At 36.4% G+C, this 19,749-nt stretch overlaps 1 protein-coding gene across 3 annotated transcripts in view; it reads left to right on the top strand.

Annotated features, from left to right (window-relative positions):
* The window catches only part of EDRF1 (erythroid differentiation regulatory factor 1), a 43,427-nt gene that overhangs the window by 21,654 nt on the left and 2,024 nt on the right, over positions 1–19,749 (top strand). For 2 of the 3 annotated variants that reach the window (XM_058298165.2, XM_058298164.2), the window contains 9 exons: positions 1,353–1,541; positions 1,875–2,075; positions 3,561–3,779; positions 5,067–5,290; positions 6,367–6,525; positions 7,245–7,394; positions 8,794–8,947; positions 9,826–9,941; positions 10,658–10,809. In XM_058298165.2, the coding sequence (XP_058154148.1) occupies positions 1,353–1,541; positions 1,875–2,075; positions 3,561–3,779; positions 5,067–5,290; positions 6,367–6,525; positions 7,245–7,394; positions 8,794–8,947; positions 9,826–9,941; positions 10,658–10,809 (1,564 nt within the window). Of the gene's footprint in view, positions 1–1,352; positions 1,542–1,874; positions 2,076–3,560; positions 3,780–5,066; positions 5,291–6,366; positions 6,526–7,244; positions 7,395–8,793; positions 8,948–8,971; positions 9,039–9,825; positions 9,942–10,657; positions 10,810–19,749 lie in introns of all 3 variants that reach the window. The other variant, XR_011648977.1, reaches the window with a different exon arrangement.

The raw sequence follows: 19,749 nt of genomic DNA, 5'->3' as shown, positions 1-19,749 counted from the left end.
TCCCTTTAATTAGTTTCAGTGGTTTAGAAAAAGGTTTTGAAAGCCTATATGTTTGAAATAATGCTGAGTATTATTTTTACCTTTCTTCTTTTCATGAACAGAAATAGTGGGGGAGTAGAAAGATTTATTTGCCCAGCATTTATGTAGTATTTGCCATGTGCCAGGCTGAAACCTGCATGCAGCGAGGAGAACCACAGCAAGACTTTGACAGCTCTGTGCCTTTTTCATGGTATTTTTTGTCTGAAGTAACTTTTTTATCGCCTTCATCCCCACCTTCCCACTTCTGCAGTGAGCACTTACTGAAGTCTGTCTTATATTATAGTCACCTCTGTTGAAGGGTTACACAGACACAATTGTGAGTGAGAACTTCATCTTTAGTTTTCTTAAAGTGCCTCTCAGAACACTGAACACTCTTCAGGGTTTTTTTCTTTTTTTTTCATTTATAAAACATGTTTCTTCAGCCTTAAGGAATTTATATAATATAGTAGCAAAGGAAAATAAAATACATATACAAATAAAAGCATAGCAGAGACTAAATACTTTCGTTGCCTCCAAAGACTCGTGTGTTGAATTGTATAGCTGAGAGAAGGGCATGTTCTCATGGTATTTTTTCTCCCCACTGTAATTGCACTTAGCTTGTTTGTTGTGGTTTATTTTATCAGCCCCTCTCCACCTCTAGTCTGTGAGATCTGCAGTCATTGGGATCCTATAACTTCACATTGCCCTTTCTAGTGCCTGGCACAGAGCTTGGCACAGAAGTGATTATTTGTTGAATGAAAAAGGTAGTATGAAAAAGGGCTGGACTTTAAATGAAGAGTATTCCTGAGAAGACAGCAAATTAAGATAAGAGGAAAATAAGCAGATAGGCAGGAAACAAGTTGTAACATACTTTGGCTGATGTGTGATACAAGTGGAGTAGGAGGAAGTAAGACAGAACAGAAAACTTGTATCTTGCAAAGTGGCCTGAGGTGTTCAGATGTGATTTAAGTGGTTAGAAGTCATTTTAATGCTTTAGAACAAAAGTTTGACCGTGCTTTAGGAAGATAATTTTTTGGTAGGATGACATGAACTGGCAGATGAGGGTAAATGTCAGTGATGAGTTTAGTTGTGTTTGACCCTGAAAGAGAATGAGAAAGTTGACGAATGCAGAGATGGAGTTTATCTTCAAAAATTCTAAGTGAAACTCTACATCATCTTTCTTTCTTTCTTTTGAGAAGTAAAACATAGTTCTTATCATTTTTGTTTTAGCAATAGTACCTGAGTCTAAGTGTTTCTATCAATAACCAGAAAGTATTTTTTATATTGAGACTTATATTCAAATAAACTGTGCTGCTTTTTTCCTCATGTCACAGTGGGCTCCCTTCAGAAGGGTAATTATTCCAGTCAGTCTGGAATGATCCCTGGTTCTTGGCAACATAAAATGAAACTTCAACTGATTCTCAAATCATCAAAGGCCTATTATGTTTTGTCTGATGCTGCTATGAGTCTTCAGAAATATGGAAGGGCATTACGATACATTAAATTAGCTCTGCAGAGCCATGGTAAGCCACTTGAATAAGGTTGAAGAAATGTTGGGGGGAGGGGGACAGAGACGATATCTGAATCACAGTGAGATTTTAGTCCAGTCTCTGTTGTAAAAGTTCATTTTAGAACAACTTTTCCTAATCCTGAGTATGTTACCTAGTATTTTAGTTTCTTCTCTGAATGGCTTACTACCTCTTTATTTTGAAATATGTGAGCCTTATGTGTTATGTGACAGAGAGTAGATACAGTGGTGCAGAGCTTTCAGCTGGTAACAAATTTTCTTAATGTTTACTGTGTTTATTCATTTTTAATGCGCTTGTCTTTTTTTCCTTCCCACACTTTCCAAATAGATACTTACTGCTGTCTCTGCACCAATATGCTTTCTGAAGTGCTGCTGTTTCTTTCTCAATATTTGACACTCTGCGGTGATATCCAATTAATGCTAGCCCAAAATGCAAATAATAGAGCAGCACACCTTGAAGAGTTTAATTATCAAACAAAAGAAGATCAAGAGATATTACACAGCCTCCACAGAGAGTCCAGCTGTCAAGGTATGGTAGTGAGACATACCTCTGTTCACTTTAGGATTATTAGTCCAGTTCATGCATGTGTGAGTAGCCAGAATATTCAGTGTTTTGGTATTTTTTGTGTTTTATTTGATTTCTTAATTTTAAAATTGAGCACTATCCTGAATATTAATATATAAAATGCTTTTGAAATATTTTATAATAATAATTATACAGCTAGAATAAGCTGAAGACAATTGTGTTGAATTTTTACACTCTTCTTTTCATGAGGTTTTTCTAGGTAACCTTCCTTTTAGTTAGCTAACCAGACTATGGTTTTTCTTTTGAAAAGGGATAATAGTTGGTGAAAATGGATGAATTACCTTCTAAATGATTCCTGGGAGCTAAGATAGAGACCATTGTGAAAAACTGGTTCATAGCCAGCTGACTTACAAAATATATTGCTATTGTGAGGTTGTCAGATTTTAACACTGGGAAATAGTCATTTAATCCAGAGCAGCAGTGGACAGTCCCTCTTAGCTCAGGACTATTATTACATAAGTACCCTGCAGTTTGGGTAGAAAACAAGATAGAACATAAGTCTTCAGAAAGTGCCGTAGAATTGTTTCAATGTGTTCCTAAATTGCTTATATCCGCCCCCTTAAATTGTTTATCCAGCCCCCCCAGAAAAGTTTTGGACAGTTAATAGCTAGAGAAATATATTGGGGGAAAGGTATTATTTCCTAATTTTTTGGTCTTTTCTTCCCTTTTCCTGTGTTTCCAGGGAGTCTTTTTTAAAATAACACAGTGGGAAAGTCCTCAATATGTTTTTACCACTCCCATTATATTTGTTTCATTTAAAGTACTTCTTAGAGAGTGCTATTCTCTCACTTGTTTTATTGTTATGGGCAGAAGTGCTGTTTTTTTCACCTGTTTTGAGCCCTGTGCCTCTTTACTCCTCTTCGCCTGGATGGTAGTTAGAAGTATGAGGGCTCATCCAATAAATTTCTCAGGGCCTTAAACTTAACCCTGGCAAACCATAATGCATATTACTAATTTCTTGTAGCAACCAAGAGTTTATTTCAAGAAATATTTGCATTTATTAAAAAGAACTGTTTACTTTGTATCAGTAGGTACCTAATAAACAAGTATACCTTATTATTACCTTAATAAACAAGTAAAAATCTGGATGATGGGAATTATTTGGTATTTATAGGTAAGAAACCATTTCTTTTAATCAGTCATTAATGTCCCAAGAAAATAGTTTCATAAATACATTTTGAGATCATTACTATGAAACTTAAGAAGTTAGTTGTGTTCATTGAATCTTAGTGTGCTTTATTACTGTATTGGAATTTCTCTGATTTTCTTGTTTAGAATTAAATATTTAGAGTTTTTTTTTTACAATGAAATTGTATTCATTGAATGTTTGTGTGCTTGTACTACATTTTTTCTGACTTTCTTGATACTGAGATATAAGGAAGGAAGATTCACATGACTCGCATTGATATTTCCTTTTTTTCTTCACAGGATTTGCATGGGCCACAGATTTGTCTACAGACTTAGAAAGTCAACTTTCAGTTAGTTGTAAATGTTATGAAGCTGCTAATGAAATCTTGCAGTTTAGTGACTTAAAAAGCCAAAATCCAGAACACTATGTACAAGTATTGAAGAGAATGGGTAACATTAGAAATGAAATCGGTGTGTTTTATATGAATCAGGCTGCTGCATTACAGAGTGAGAGAGTAGGTAGGTATCTCTTCGGATTCCATTCTCTCTTTATTGCCTACTCTATTAAAAAATAATGCTGATTTATCATGGTTCAAGTAAAGAATGTGCACTTGATTTTATGTCATAAAGACATGCTCTGTTAGAGAATTTTTTATGTTAAATTTGTAAGCATCAAATTAGGAATAAGTATTTTCCTTTGGGGTATATCATTTCTATATCTTCCATTCCCACTTTTATTCTTGCCTCCATCCAACTTACTTCAGAAGCAAAGTGGACAGCCAGCCATGTGTTAGGCTGTATGCTGGATCTGTGGATAGTAAAGCTTGGTTTTCCTTCTGTTGCAAAGCCAGATATGAAGAGAAATCTCTGGAAAATGCTGTAGTAAAGTACAAATGCATACCACGGAGGAGTGAGGAGCCCACCATGGCTGTTGGGTTCTCAGAGGCTTTTGGGAAAGAGATGTAGTTCGGTTAGGGCAGTGCGTGATGTGTAGAACTTCAGCATGCAAATCTGAGAAGAAGGCATCTCAGGATGAGGAGGCAGCATTGGGAGGAGCAGAGAAGTGGGGCCCAGAGGATGTTCAAAGGTGTAGTGAGAGGTCTTGTGTGATTCAGGCAGAGGGTGAAGATTTGGGCCCAGCTATGCGAAAAGGTCTAATTTAGTAGTCATTTAGGAATTTGTGCTTAGAACTCTTAGAACTAGAGGACGTAGATTGGAAACTATCCATATAGCGGTGATAGTTGAAGCCCTAAGAATGAAAGAAAATATAAAGGCTGACTACTATGTGAGAAAGGAAAAGAAGGCTGTGGTAGAACTGAGGATGTCGGGTAAACTGATCAAATAAAAATTTTGAGTGTGTGTGAACCCATGAAATGTGCCTGGCACTAGGGGTACAAATGTTGCCCCAAAGAGATCATTACTAGAGGATGAACCTCTGCATTTAAGGGGCTTTCGAAGAGGATGAATTGGTAGAGGATAAGAGGTGGTTGTCAGAAACCTAGGAGAATTGGATAAAACACAGATTGTAACTTTAAAACTCTATGAGGATAACAGATTGTCAGTCTTTACAAAATAATGCTTCGCTCAGCTGTTTTTATTTGCTTGCCTTATTATCAGCCAGTTAATATGGAAGGAGGGCTGCCCTTGAATATGCTGAGAGCAGCGTACTGTGGTTGATCCCAACTGGCTGGCTCTCTACCACAGACTGTCTGTCCTTGCCATCCTACTCTGCAGGAAGAGAAGTTGTAGGATTGACACTGCTCTCCACTTACAGGATTGTTTTCTTTGTTTTTCATTTTTGGGAAGTGAGCAGAAGTGTATCTGCTGCAGAGCAACAGTTGTGGAAAAAAAGCTTTTCATGTTTTGAAAAGGGAATTCACAACTTTGAGTCAATTGATGATGCTACAAACGCTGCCCTTTTATTATGTAACACGGGAAGGCTCATGCGCATTTGTGCCCAGGCACACTGTGGTGCAGGAGATGGATTTAAGCGTGAATTTTCACCAGAAGAAGGCTTGTATTACAATAAGGTAAGGTGTTTGTATGTGTTTGGCAGTTCACCCACTCACTTGTAATTGTCATTTACACTTGGCCAAAATACTACAGAACTAAAATAACTAAAACAGTGGTGATGGTATAGAAATAGAGCATTAAAACGAAACACTTAGGAACTGGCCTAAGAGGAGTTTGAATTTGTTATTGAAGATGACATATTGATTTGATAGGGAAGAGAATTGTGTTCATGCTACCAAAGTGGATGTCAAGTGGATGAAAGATTGATGTGGGGAAGTGAAACTGTACAGCTACCTGAAGAAGGACACAGGATGGAGGGACTGAGGGCTTTCCAGGCCTGGCCCTAGAGCAGAAATTATTAAATAATAGAAAGTTTTAAAAATGTACATCAGAAAACAAAATTGAAAAGCAAACCACGATTTAGGGAAAATACAGCATAGAAGACAGATCAGCGATTATACCCTTTATATATAAAGAACATTTAGGAATCATTAAAAATCAGCTAGTCCATTGGAGAATGGGAAAATAACCAGGAAAGGAAAGTCACGTCTGTTTTTTTTTAAAGTTAATGACTAATATATGTGTAGGGAAAAATTTTTCAAAATTTAAATTTATGTGAAATTTTAAAATTGAATTATTGCTGGGTCATGGAGTTAAGTGTGAATTGTTTGTTTAAATATAATGACCATGTATTTGAGAGTGGGGGTGATGGGATGGAAGAAGTTATTTCTTCTTTTGAAAAAATTAAATAGCAGAAAATCTGGCAATTTATCCATAGACTTCTCATTATTTTTCCTAGCTAGTTGTGTAAACTATTACTTTCATTTAGGAAAAAAAGGAAAATACAGGCATTACCATTAGTCAGAAAAGTCCCATTCAGCCTCAGTGACTTGAGATGGAAATATGGGATGGTACTCAGTCCATTTTAAATAACTTTATTCATTAAAATATTTTCATTTTTTTACTTTTTTCCTTTCCTCAGTATATTGTTCTATAAATTCATAGGCTGGGTGATTTTGAAGTATACTTTGTTTTGATGTGATATTGGTCTATATTTAAACTGAATGAGAAATTTATACCTTGTCCCTCACAGGCTGTTGATTACTACTTGAAAGCTCTGAGGTCACTGGGAACACGAGAAATACACCCAGCTGTCTGGGATTCAGTGAATTGGGAACTATCCACTACTTACTTTACTATGGCCACACTACAGCAAGATTTCGCTCCATTATCTAGAAAGGCTCAGGAGCAGGTAATATTTGCTGGGTTATTAATTAAGTCTTCTACCTTATTTATTCATTTGTGTAACAGATATTGAATAGTGGTTATCAACTTTTCTTTGACAAGCAGTATTTAAGTATTTTATTTTATTTTTTTCATAAATAGAAACCCTCTTCTTATCTAGGCTGAGAGTCAGGAGCTTGGAAGGGTTTTTTTTTTTTTTAACATTTTATTTATTTACTTCTCCTCAGCCCACCTCATTGTTTTGCATTCGCTGTCCGCTCTGTGTCCATATTTGCTGTGTCGTTCTGTGTCTCCTTGTCTTCTCTTTAGGTGGCACCAGGAACTGATTCTTGGACCTTTTGGAATGGGAGAGAAGTGCTCAATCTCTTGCGCCATCTCAGCTCCCTGGTCTGCTGTTTCTCTTGTCTGTTCTCTATGTCTCTTCGTTGCATCATCTTGCTGTGCCTGCTCTCTGCACGGGTCAACACTCCTGCACTGACCAGAATTCCATGTGGGCCAGCACTCCGTGTGGGCCAGCTCTCCACTCAGGCCACCTTGCTGTGTGGGCCAGCACTCCTGCGCAAGCCAGCTCACCTTCACCAGGAGATCCCAAGAATTGAACCCTGGACCTCCCATATGGTTGATGGGAGCCAAATTGCTTGAGCCACATCTGCTTCCCTAAGTATTTTAAAAGTTCTTAAACAGTCAAGGTTATGGCTTTTTTTTTTCTTTCCCTTAAAAAAATAGATTGAAAAAGAAGTCAGTGAGGCTATGATGAAGTCCCTAAAATACTGTGACATTGATTCAGTGACCGCCCGACAGCCTCTTTGTCAGTACCGGGCTGCAACTATCCATCACAGGCTGGCTTCGATGTACCACAGTTGTCTGAGGAATCAGGTATGGTCATTCCAGTTTTAGTTCAATACCAAGTCAATTTATAAGTATTCTCAGTGCTTATCTTACATTTCAATATATATTTTAAATTCCATCTCTTGTAATCAACTCCTTTAGAAAAACTTGGAGTATAGGTGTTTTTTCCCCTCACCAGTGCCGTTTATTTTTACTACTACAAGTTTTTATGATTAGATCATAATTTGCACATTTATTTAATTGCCTGGGTATGTTTTTTAGATTTTTTAGTGTATTTCTCCTTTATGGTAATGTTTCTAAGCAAATTAATTTTTATTGTGAAATAGAGTATGCTTATAAAAACAAATAGGAAATGTAAGTGAAATCCATGTACTGTTTAAAGCCCTGTGTCCTTCGCCTCGAGGTTAGGGAAGGGGAGAGTATTTAGCAATTCCCTGCATGCCCCTTCCTGGTTCTTTCTCCTTCCTGCTACCCAGAGGTAGATATTGTCCTAAGTTTTCTGTTAATTGTATCCATTCTTTTTTGGTTTTTCCACTTAAACAATATGCTTACATTTTACGTGTTTTTGAGCTATGGAAGGAACTGCACCATGTGTATTTTTCTGTGCCTTATTGCCTTTCACTTAACCTCATGTTTTTGAGATGCATCCATGTTGCTGTGCATTTTCTCAGCTGAGTAGTGTTCATTAAATGAATATATCACAATTTATTTATCCATGCTATGATTAATAAAATTTTGGGTTTTTGCAGTTGGAATTTTTCCAGATTATCTAATATGAACGAACAGTCTTATATATATGAATCCTAGTGCTCAAATGATTATTTGAAGTCTAGGATGAAGATGCCTTCCTTCAGAGAGGTTGCTTTGCTTTTTTCCAGGAATCTTGTGCTTACATTTTCTCTTTCTTAGCTCAGTATTAAGACAATTTATGTGGCAGTCTGTGAGCATTGGTTTACTTCTGGTTTGTCCTTTCTCTGAGGGTGTTGGCCTTTGAAGTCCAGCTTAATTGGAGAAGTTTACTTTCTACTTTGAGCTGGCCTTTGGCTCTTTCCTTCTTGCCACAGGAGCCCTGCACTCTTTCGCCCCCAAACCAAAGTTCACGTTTGCCCAGATGGTCTAATATACAGTATCCTCAGAGCTAAATCAAGTTCAAGGTTGTCAAGACACTTAAATTGGGGAAAGAATAGTCTTTTCAGGTGGTACTAAGACAACTGGATATCCACATAATTGGAGTTGGACTCTTACCTCACACCATATACACAAATTAATGCAAGTGGATGAAAGATCTAAGTGTAAGAGCTAAAACTATAAATCTACTAGAAGAAAACACTGAAAAGCATTTAGCAATCCATGTTGAAGACCTGAGTAAGGTAGTTACTATACAATCACAGCCTTAGGATTTGTCTTATTTTACTTTCGGTTCTAGGTTGGTGATGAACACCTTAGGAAACAGCATCGTATGCTAGCAGATCTTCACTACAGCAAAGCTGTAAAGCTTTTTCAGCTGCTGAAAGATGCTCCATGTGAACTACTTAGAGTACAGTTAGAAAGAGTAGCATTTGCCGAATTTCAGATGACCAGTAAGTCTTACTTTTGTTTCTCAGATTTGTGTGCCTTGGCTTAGTGTTGGATTGTCTTAGAGTGAGGGAGAGCTTTGGATCACTCTTTGATGTAAGTAATATTGTTTTCTTTTTAACTGACCCATAGTTAATGACTTGGGTAGAAGCCAGAAGAAGAGTCATTTTAGAGTCCTTTGCTCTCTTTCAAGGTTTTTTTTTAAATTTAGAGAAATAATTAGATTATGCCCCAGTGCCTAGAGATACTGAAATAGAGCCTATGAGCCCTTATTTGGAAAGAAAAAAACTGGCAAGTCAATTTAGACAAAGATATAAATTGGAATGAAAAACTGAGGAATGGAGACCAATGTGAAGAATTCGTGGTCCATGTAGAACTGACACACAGCAGCTTTGTAGTTTCTGGTAGTTGTAGGAAATTCTATTCAGAAGGTCCTAGAATTAAATGAAACCTTGGTTAACTGGTCTCACCTCTTGCTTTTAAACAGTAAGGTAACATACTTATTTAAGAGGTAGAACAACTGATTATAAGTGTTTAAAAGCGACTTAACCAGTATTACTTACCTGGGAAATAGGGCAGCTTTCACACTACAGACTCGACTCAGCGGGTCCCTTTGCCATAATGCCTCAGCTGCTCCCATCCTGAATAGATTGTGTTCTCATGCTGACAAAACCAAATGATGAGGCGGGGAAATGATGACGACTACTTATTGCTTTGTCTAGACTTAGCTTCTCTAGGCAAAAATCACTAAACAGAATTGGAGTTAAGAAAATTTGTAGGCATTCTCATGAGTTATCTTTACAGCATTTTCATGAATATTAACATTGGATGGGTTTCTAGATTTATATTTAAAGAACTATCATTTTTGTGTTTAATACTTTAGGTCAAAATAGCAATGTTGGAAAATTAAAAACACTGTCTGGGGCTCTTGATATAATGGTGAGAACGAAGCATGCATTCCAGCTAATCAAAAAGGAGCTTGTAGAGGAACTTGACCAGGTAAATGGAGAAGATATGTATCTTTGCCTTCTTTGTGTTTTAAACTAATGTTAAATGTATATGTACGTAGTGTGGGCATGTGAGATGTGTGCATTTGTGTGCGTGCATGTACTCTGCATAAGTACACATTAAAGGAACTACAGATTTGTTATAGTTCCTTGATAGAATTATTAAGCTGTTTAATTTGCAAGTATATTTTTATATTGAAAACAAAACAAAAAACCTTGACAGGGCCCATAGACCATGGTTAGTAAGGCACTGGGTATTTTAAAAAATCATTTTAAAATTTTGTTTATTTTTTTAAGAGAAAGAAATAGCCAATACCTTCTTTTATAATTTCTGCTAAACTTTCTGGGAGAAGTTGTTGAAAGTCAAATGTGGGAAGGCCTGTGTAGTTTCCCAGGCATTTCAGCATTCAAGTTCCCGTTTTGCTGTTGCTAAAAGCTGCCCTAAGTCACCATGGTACACCAGACTGTTGTAGCCCAGTCTTATTTAATACCTCACATTGGAAAGTCAGGAGATTTTCATTTAGGGTCAGTTTCTTCTACATAAGTACCTACTAGTTATGAGACATTTTTATTATGCGTGTTAGTCTGTCAGACTGATCTCAGGTTTATTTTTGTTTGGTTTGGGTTTTCATTAAAGCAGTTCCATCACTTTAGTATGAAACTATAACTGTCAAGTAGCTTGGGTGAAATAACTTTTTGGTTTTTTAGCCTAAAAGTGATGAGACTGTTCCAGCTACTGATTCTTCTCCAAGTCTTAATCGAGAAGAAGTAATAAAACTCCTCAGTATATTTGAATCTCGGTTGTCATTTCTTCTCCTTCAGTCCATCAAACTACTCTCTTCAACTAAAAAGAAAACAAGGTAAATTCCTTTTGCGTGTGTATGTGTGTGTGTGTGTGTGTGTGTGGAAATTCCTCTCCCAGCACCCTACCTGTGGGACATATACGAATCATCTCCACTGGCATTGTAAAAAGTTGGGTTGTAAGCTTTCTTATCTTTATGCGGACAATCCAGAATTTTAATTGGGGCTCCTTCTCGACTCATTAAACCAGGTGAGACTCAGTCTCCACGTTGCCCACTGCGTATCAAAGTTACAGCAGCAAAGACTCTTGCTGCCTGAGGGCAAATGCCCTATTGGTCATATTAGTCTCCCTGAGAGAAACGAATGACAGTCCTAAATGTTCTAGTAATGTTTCTGAGCATTGTCTTAGTGGGAACTCAGGACCACATTATTGACATGGAGGGTCATATGTACTGTGAAAAGGAGATGACAGAACACTGAGGTTTCTGTAAAGTTCAAAATAGTGAAGAGAAAAGAAGAGTGATCTCAGCAAAAGGTATTATCATGTGTAGTTATGCAAAATAGTAATTTTGGCATTATTAATTTAATTTGGAATTCCAGTAGTATGTACTGGACCAAGAAAGTAATGTAAATAATATGCCTCTTCAAAATATATATAAATACAATCTGGCAGTGTTAGAAAATTTGGAAAACAGAGAAAAAAATAAAATCATTCTTCCTAACACCCTAATTATAATTATCAGTTATTGTTATCAGTTATCCTATGTGTATTTTACCAACTTGTAGTATACAATTTCTTTTTTTTAAATGTTAAATTTATATGCAGTAAGACTCTCTTTTAGTGATATATAGTTCAAATTTTGACAGATACATAGATCATCCTCAGTCATGATATAGAACAGGTTCTTCACCCCAAAAATCCCTTCTTGCTGAGCCTTTGTATTCAGTTCTTCTGCTGCTGCATTTCTTAGGATCTCTGAGAGAAAGCATTCAGTTTCAGCATTAAGTATAATGTTAACTGTAGGTGTTTTGTATATGTCTTTTATCAAGTTGAAGATGTTCCCTTCTATTCTTAGTTTGCTGAGAGTTGTTTTGTTTTGTTTTGTCTTTTGAGTTACTGGGATTGGGGATTGAACCTGGGATCTCATATGTGGGAGGCCGGTTCTCAACCACTGAGCCACATCAGCTCCCCTGAGTTGACTTCCTCTTCTGTTTTGCTTGTTGTTTTTGCTCATTGTTTGCTGTTGTTTTCTCATTGTTTTTTTTTTTTTTTTTGCTCCTTGTCTTGTTATTTGTTTTTCTTTAGGAGGCACGGGAACCAAACCCAGGACCTCTCATGGGAAGTAGGTGCTCAACTGCTTGAGCCACATCCACATGTGCTTAAATTTTGTCAAATGCTTTTGCTACATCTATTGTGATGACCATATATGGTGTTCCTCCATTAGTCTGTTAACTTGGTAAACTACACTGATTGGTTTTTTGAATGTTAAATCAACTTTGCATTCTGGGATAAACCTTACTTTGTTGTGATATATTATTTGAATATATTGCTAAATTAGATTTGCTAACATTCTGTTGATTTTTATTTCTGTTCCTTAGAGATAATGATCTGCAGTTCTCTTGTCTTGTAATGGCTTTGTCTGGCATCAGTATTGGAGTAATGCTGGTCTCAAAATCAACTGAGAAGTTATCCCTCTTCTATTTTCTCAAAGAAATTATCTAGAATTAGTACTCTTTCTTCCTAAATATTTGTTAGAGTTTACCAATGAAACCATTTTAACCTGGAGTTTTCTTTGTCGGAAGTTTTTAACAATGAATTACATTTATTTTAATAGATATTCAGGTTTATCTTTTCCTGAGTGAATGAGGATCCATCTAAATTGTCAAATGTATAGGTTCACAGTATTTCCTTATTATCCTTTTAATGTCTGAGCCAGTTTGTAGTATATGTTCCTTTTTTTTCATTCCTGTTATTAGTAATTTATGTCTTCTCTTTTCTTCTTGGTAAGTTTTTAGCTTGCCAGAGGGCTGCCGATGCAAAGTACCAGAAATGGGTTGGCTCTCGTAAAGCTTATAGTTCCAAGGCCATGAAAAGTCCAAACCAAGGCACCATCAGAGATGCTTTCTCACCAGAGTCATCTGCCACATGAAGCAAGATGACCACTGATCTCTGTTGAGGTTTGATCTTAGCTGAGGACAACCAAGCACAGGACTTGTCTCTTTCTGGGCCTCCCATGTCAGTCTTGGCTGTTGCATTTTCTTTCTGAGTTCATCTGTAGGCTATCCAGGCATATAGCAGGGCTCATCTCCTCTTGTGTTGCTTCTTGGGCCCAGCCTCTTGCAGCTTCCTGCTTAAGCAGTTCTCTAGTCCTCTCTTTACATGGCAGGATCAAACATGGCAGCTTCCTTTTCCTGTGCTGTCTGTGTTTCCATTTATATCACACCCAGCAAGGGAGTGGAGACTCATCCTGAGTCACGCCTCACTGACATAGTCCAATTAAAAACCCTAAGTCAGTCTTATCTAATAATCTAATTAAAGACCCCTTGAGTGAATTTAATGCCATCAAAGAGTATCACAGCTGGAGGAATAAATTAGTTTGCAAACATCATCTTTTTTTGGGAGGATTCATAAAATAAACTCAAACTACTACAGTAAGTTTGGCTGGAAGTTTATCAATTTTATTAGTCTTTTCAAAGAACCAGGTTTTGGTTTGATTGAACTTTTCCCTTTGTTTTTCTCTTTTCAATGTCACTGGTTTCTGCCGTTTATTTCCTCCTTCCTTCTGCTCGTTTTGGCATTGATTTGCTCTTTTTCTAATTTCTTAAAGTAGAAATTTAGATTATTGATTACAGTTTTTTTTTAATCTTTTTTTAATATAAGCACTCACTGATACAAATTTCCTTCTAAGCATTGTTTTTGCTGCATCTAACAAATTTTGATGTATGTTGTATTTTCTTCTTCATTCAACTTAAAATAAATCTTAGGTATCCCCTGAGATTTTTTTCACTTGTGTGCAATTTAGAAGTATGCTGTTCAAATTTCTAAATCTTTGGGGGTTTTCGAGACATCTTTCTATTATTGGTTTCTAGTTTAATTCTGTTAAGTTCTTTGACTATAATCTTAACATGATTTCTGTTTATTCACATTTGTTTAGGTTTTTTTAATGATCTAGAATATGGTTTGTCTTGGTAAATGGTCCATGTGCACTTGGAATATGTGTATCTCTGCCCTGTTGGGTGAAGCGTTCTACAAATGGCAAATAGGTTAAATTGGTTCATTGAGCTGTTCAGGCTTTCTATATTCTTAACTTTCTTTCTCCTTGTTCTTTCAGTTACTTAGAGAAGAGTGTTGAAGTCTCCAGTTTCAATTGTAAATTTATTTATTTCCTCTTTTGGTTCTGTCAGTTTTTGTTTCATGTGGGGTTTTTTAAATTAGTGAAGTTGTGAAAAGTCACGTATGAAATACAGGGTTCACACATTCCACCCTATTATTAATACTTTATATTGGTGTGCTATGTTTGTTACAGTTGATCAAAGCACGTTTTATAATTGTACTATTAACTGTAGTCCATAGTTTAACTTAGGGTTCACTGTGTTGTGCAGGTCTTTGGATATATATTTTTTTAATGTTCTCATAATATATACATTTCCCTTTTAAAGCACATTCAAATATGTAATTCATTGCTGCTAATTATATTCACAATGTTGCAGTACCATCAGCACCATCCACTACCACAACTTTCCCATCATTCTAAGTAGAAACTATACATTTTAACCCTTAAATCTCTGTGCCCTTCCCCCACCCCATCCTCTGGTAACATATATTCTGGCTCTGTTTGCCTAGTCTCACTATTTCATATCAGTGAGATCATACATACAATATTTGCCTTTTGAGTCTGGCTTATTGCACTCAACATGAGGTCTTCAAGGTTCATCTGTGTTGTCACATGTATTGACTTCATTTCTTTTTATAGCTGAGTAATACTCCTTTTTGTCTATATACCATGTTTTGTTTATCCATTCATCAGTTGATGGACACTTGGGTTACTTCCATCTTTTGGCAATTGTGAATACCATTATGAACATCAGTGTGCAAATATCTGCTCAAGTGCCTGTTTTCATTTCTCTTAGGCTTATGCCAAGTCATATGATAATTCTATATTTAACTTTTTGAGGAACTGTCTTCCACAGTGGCGGTACTTTACATTCCCACCAGTAGTGAATGAGTGTTCCTATTTCTCCACATCCTCTCCAACATGTATAATTTTCTGCCTTTTTTTTAAAAAATAGTAATCTTTCTAGTGAGTGAAATGATATCTCATTGTGGTTTTGATTTGCATTTCCCTAATAACTAATGATGTTGAGCATCTTTTCATGTTCCTTGTGGCCATTTGTTTATCTTCTTTGGAGGAATGTCTGTACAAGTCTTTTATACATTTCTTATTAAGGTTTTTATTTTTTGTTAAGTTGAAGGATTTCTTTATATATTCTGAGTATTAAACCCTTGTCAGATATGTGGTTTCCAAATATTTTCTTTTTTATTTCATAATAAAGTCTTTTGAGGCACAGTTTTTAAGTTTGATAAGGTACCATTAATCTCTTTTCTCTCTTGCTGCTTGCACTTAGTAAGGTTAAAGTCTAATAAACCATTGCCTAACACAAAGTCCTGAGGCTGCTTCCCTTTGTTTTCTCCCAGGGGTTTTATCGTTCTGGCTCCTAAAGGAAAAAAAAAAAGGCAAATGGTGAGCAAACAAAAAAAAACAAGGGAGCCCATGTGGCTCAGTGGTCGAGTGCCGACTTCCCATATACAAGGGCCCAAGATTCAATCTCCAGCCCCTATAAACTCAAAAAACAAACAAACAAAAAACACCAGTTGGCCATAAAAAAGCATTTTGCACAGTGTTTTCCTGTCTTGCACTTACAAATAAGGTCTATGGGAGTAGCATGGAAAACATTTGCTGTTTTTCCCTTTTTTAAAATTGCTTTCGTTTAAAATTTGATTGCCTTAACTACTATAAAAATAGCCTCTTTTTGTGCTTAAACTCTGTTGTGTGTTGCTGTACTGTTTTGGAAATAGTCAAATGTGTGTTAATTTTGCTGTAATGGCATTCAAAGCAAACAAAAAAAGCTATGGAAATGGCCTTGGAACATTATCTTTATTTACTTAAAGAGATTCTAGTTATTGTTTTTTAAAATACAGTTTATGTTAAGAGAATTCTTATTAATTTAGAGATGACAATGTGCGAAAAAGGACTTTCTTTTGGCTTTTTTTTTTACTGGTTATTGTAAGTGATTGCTTTTTCCTCTCTTTAAATCTACATTCCTTCTTTGTTCTAAAAATTAGGCTGACATCTAGCTTTGACATCATAGTATGTTTTATTTTCCTGAGGAGGGAATAGTAGTGCTGTTTAGTTTTATTGATTTATTTTTATCCCCCTGCCCCATGTTCCCTCATCTGTCTGCTGCTTGTTTTGCTCGCTGTGTCTGCTTATCTTCTCCAGGAGGCACTGGGAATTGAACCTGGGACCTCCCACATGGGAGGTGAGTGCCCAGTGGCTTAAGCCACATCTTCTTCCTATAGGCTGCCATGTCTGCTGGCTTGGAGCATCTAGCTCGTTTTTTTGGGTATTGCAGCGTCTAGCTCATTGCAGCAGGTTGTGGCGTCTATGGTGGGTTGTGGCAGGTATAGCGTCTGCTCGTCGAACCTGGGGACCTCCCCTGTGGTAGGCGGGTGCCCAACTCGTTGACCCACATCCATTTCTCAGCTGTTTAGCTTTGTACAGTGGGTATATGTTGGTCAATTTTTTTTTTTTTTTTTTAAGATTTGATTTATTTCTCCCCCGCCCATTCTCCCATTCCCTGCTCTCTGTGTCTATTCACTGTGTGTTCTTCTTTGCTTGTATTCTCATTAGGCAGCTTCAGGAACTGATCCTGGGACCTTCCGGAGTGGGAGAGGGACAATTACTTTCTTGCACCGCCTCAGCTTCCTGTTCTACTACGTTTTCTTATTTTCTTTCCTCTGTGTCTCTTGTTGCATTATCTTGCTGGGCCAGCTGTCTGCGTCAGCCAGCACTCATGTGCAGAACAGCTTTTCTCATCTGGGGCGGCATTCCCATGCAGGGTGGCTCTTCTCTGTGGGGACACATTCCCACATGGGCCGGCACTCTGCATGAGCCAGAACTCCATCTGGGCCAGCTTGCCTTCACCAGGAGGCCTGGGGATCGAACCCTGGACCCTCCTATATGGTAATTACTGTGTTCTAACTGCAATAAATTATATGGACTAAGGAAAGAAAAAAAAATCAGTTGGCCATAAATGTGAGGGTTGATTTCTGAGTACTTCATTTCAGTTCCACAGGTCTATATATCTGTCCTTGCACCAGTACCATGCTGTTTTGATTACTGCGGCTTTGAAATACTCTAAAAATCAGGAAGTATGAGTCCTCCAACTTTGTTCTATTTCAAGATTGCTTTGCCTATCCAAGGGCACGTGCAATTCCATATGACTTTGATCATTGACTTCCATTTCTGCAAAAAAGGTTGTTGGAATTTATTTTTATTGGGATTGCTTTGATTCTGTAATTACTTTGGGTAGAACTGACATCTTAACTTTTAGTCATCCAAATCATGACCATGGTATGTCCTTCTATTTATTTATATCTTCTTTGATTCCTTTTAGCCGTGTTTTGTATATAAATCTTTTGTATCCTTAGTTAGATTTATTCTTAGATATTTGGTTCTTTTAGTTGCTGCTGTAAATGGAACTTTTTTCTTGATTTCTTCTTCCAGTTGTTCATTACTAATACATAAAAACACTACTGGTTTTTGGTTTTTAATCTTATATCCCATCATTTTGCTGAATTTGGGAGCTTTGTTGGATTTTTCAAGATTTTCTATATATAGGATCTTGTCATCTGCAAATTTGGGAAAGTTCTACTTTTCTAAGTTGGATGCATTTTATTTGTTTTTCTTGCCTAATTGCTTGGGCTAGGTCTTCCAGTATGATGTTGAATGATAGTGGTGACAGTGGATATCCTTGTTGCGTTGCTGATCTTAGAAGGAAAGCTTTCAGTCTTTCACCATTAAGTAGGTTGTTAGTTCTTGGTTTTTCATATATGCCCTTTATCATGTTGAAGAAGTTTCCTTTTATTCCTAGTTTGATGTTTCACAAGACTTTTTTTTTTTTCATTTTAAAAACAATTTATTGAAGTCTATCACTCATAAATGAACATATATAAACAATAAGTATATAGTAAAAGTTGTGAACTTACAAAAACATGCATAACATCATACAGGATTCCCTTATATCACCACACCACAAACACCTTACATATATTCCTCGTTTTTAAGTGTTTTAACAAGAAGGGGTGCTGGGTTTTGTCAAATATCTTTTCTGTGTCAATTGAGATGATCATGTCTTTTTGCCTTTTGTTCTGTTAATGTGGTACATTACATTGATTTTCTTATGTTAAACCAACTTTGCATACCAGATATAAATACCACTTGATCATGATCATGGTGCATAATTCCTTTAATAAGCTCTTGGATTTGGAATGCTAGTATTGAGGATTTTTGCATCTATATTCATAAGAGATATTGATCTGTAATTTTCTTTCCTTGCAGTATCTTTATCTTGTTTTGTTAAGAGGGTGATGTTGGCTTTGTAGAATGAGTTAGTAATGTTCCCTTCTCAGTTTTTTGGAAGCATTTGAGCAGAATTGGTGGTCTTCAGTCTAACTAAAGCTTTGTTAATTGTGGTGATCTTTTCAAAGAAGCAGTTTTTTTATTTTCTTGATTCTCTTGTTGTTTTTTTTTTTAATTCTCTATTTCTGTTATCTCCACTCTAATCTTCATGCACTTCCTTCTGCTCTCTTTGGGTTTAATTTGCTCTTTTTCAGTTTCTCCAATTGTGAGGTTAGGTCTCTGATTTGAGATCTTTTAATGTTAAGCATTTAGAGCTGTGAATTTCCTTCTCAGCACAACCTTTTTGCCAGCTCAATACAATCCTATGCAGAAACCCCCTCCAGTATTTACTTTTGAGTAAGTCTTCTATAGTCTGATGAGAGCTTTTCTTTTGGTGGTGGGGGTGGGGAACCCACTCAGTAACATTTGATACTCTGCTGTTTCATCTAGCCTGTTGGCTAATCCTCAGTGTCCTATCTCCTTACTGATACACAACAAGGTATGCTGATGTGTTTGCCAAAGTTTAGCAGACACATCCTTCTTTCTGAAGAACCAGAGGCAAAGGGGTAGTACATGTAATGACACAATTGAAAAGAAATGGTATATTTTCCAGTTTAACAGCAGTGGGTAAATTTAATTTATTGGTTTCCACTAGGTGGCAATATAAATATATGATATGTAAGAAACATTAATTCTGTATTTGTCAGCCAAAAGGAGTGCTGATGCAAAGTACCAGAAATCTGTTGGCTTTTATAAAGGGTATTTATTTAGTGGGGAAACTTACAATTACAAGGCCCTAAAGAATCCAGGTCAAAGTTATCTTCTCACCAAACGCAGGATATTAATATTCTGTTAAAAAATATATTTTATCTAAAGTTTTCATGCGTAGTGCAAAAAACCCTGTTTAATTTGTGTTAATTTTCAAGGCTTACAAATGAAAGACTGTTAAATGTGATACTTATATTAATGCAATTAATATGTTTATAGGTTTCAAAACAGAACTGTTGGTTCCTAGGTCAATGAGTAGGTCTGTCAGATTTTGTTTGTATGCAAATGAACACATATAGTTTTATTATGAAGAGGAGAGCATCCTCTGCTGTAAGCCCAGTCACTTTGAATTAATGAACATTCCCTTTTGAAATGAAGGAAAATTCAAAAGAAGACTGTAAAAGAAAGGAAATTTAGTAAGTTTATGTTATTTAGATTTCCCCCAGATATGGAATATACAGAGCTTGATAATTTAAATGTATCTTAATTGTCTTAGAATCTTATAGTATTGCAGGGATATCTAAGAAAATTAAGATGTATTCAGTTAGT

The sequence above is a fragment of the Dasypus novemcinctus genome, chromosome 6 (assembly GCF_030445035.2).
Source record: "Dasypus novemcinctus isolate mDasNov1 chromosome 6, mDasNov1.1.hap2, whole genome shotgun sequence".
NCBI lineage: Eukaryota > Metazoa > Chordata > Mammalia > Cingulata > Dasypodidae > Dasypus > Dasypus novemcinctus.
Note: the sequence above shows the minus strand (reverse complement) of the source record. Positions and strands in the feature narration are given on the sequence as shown.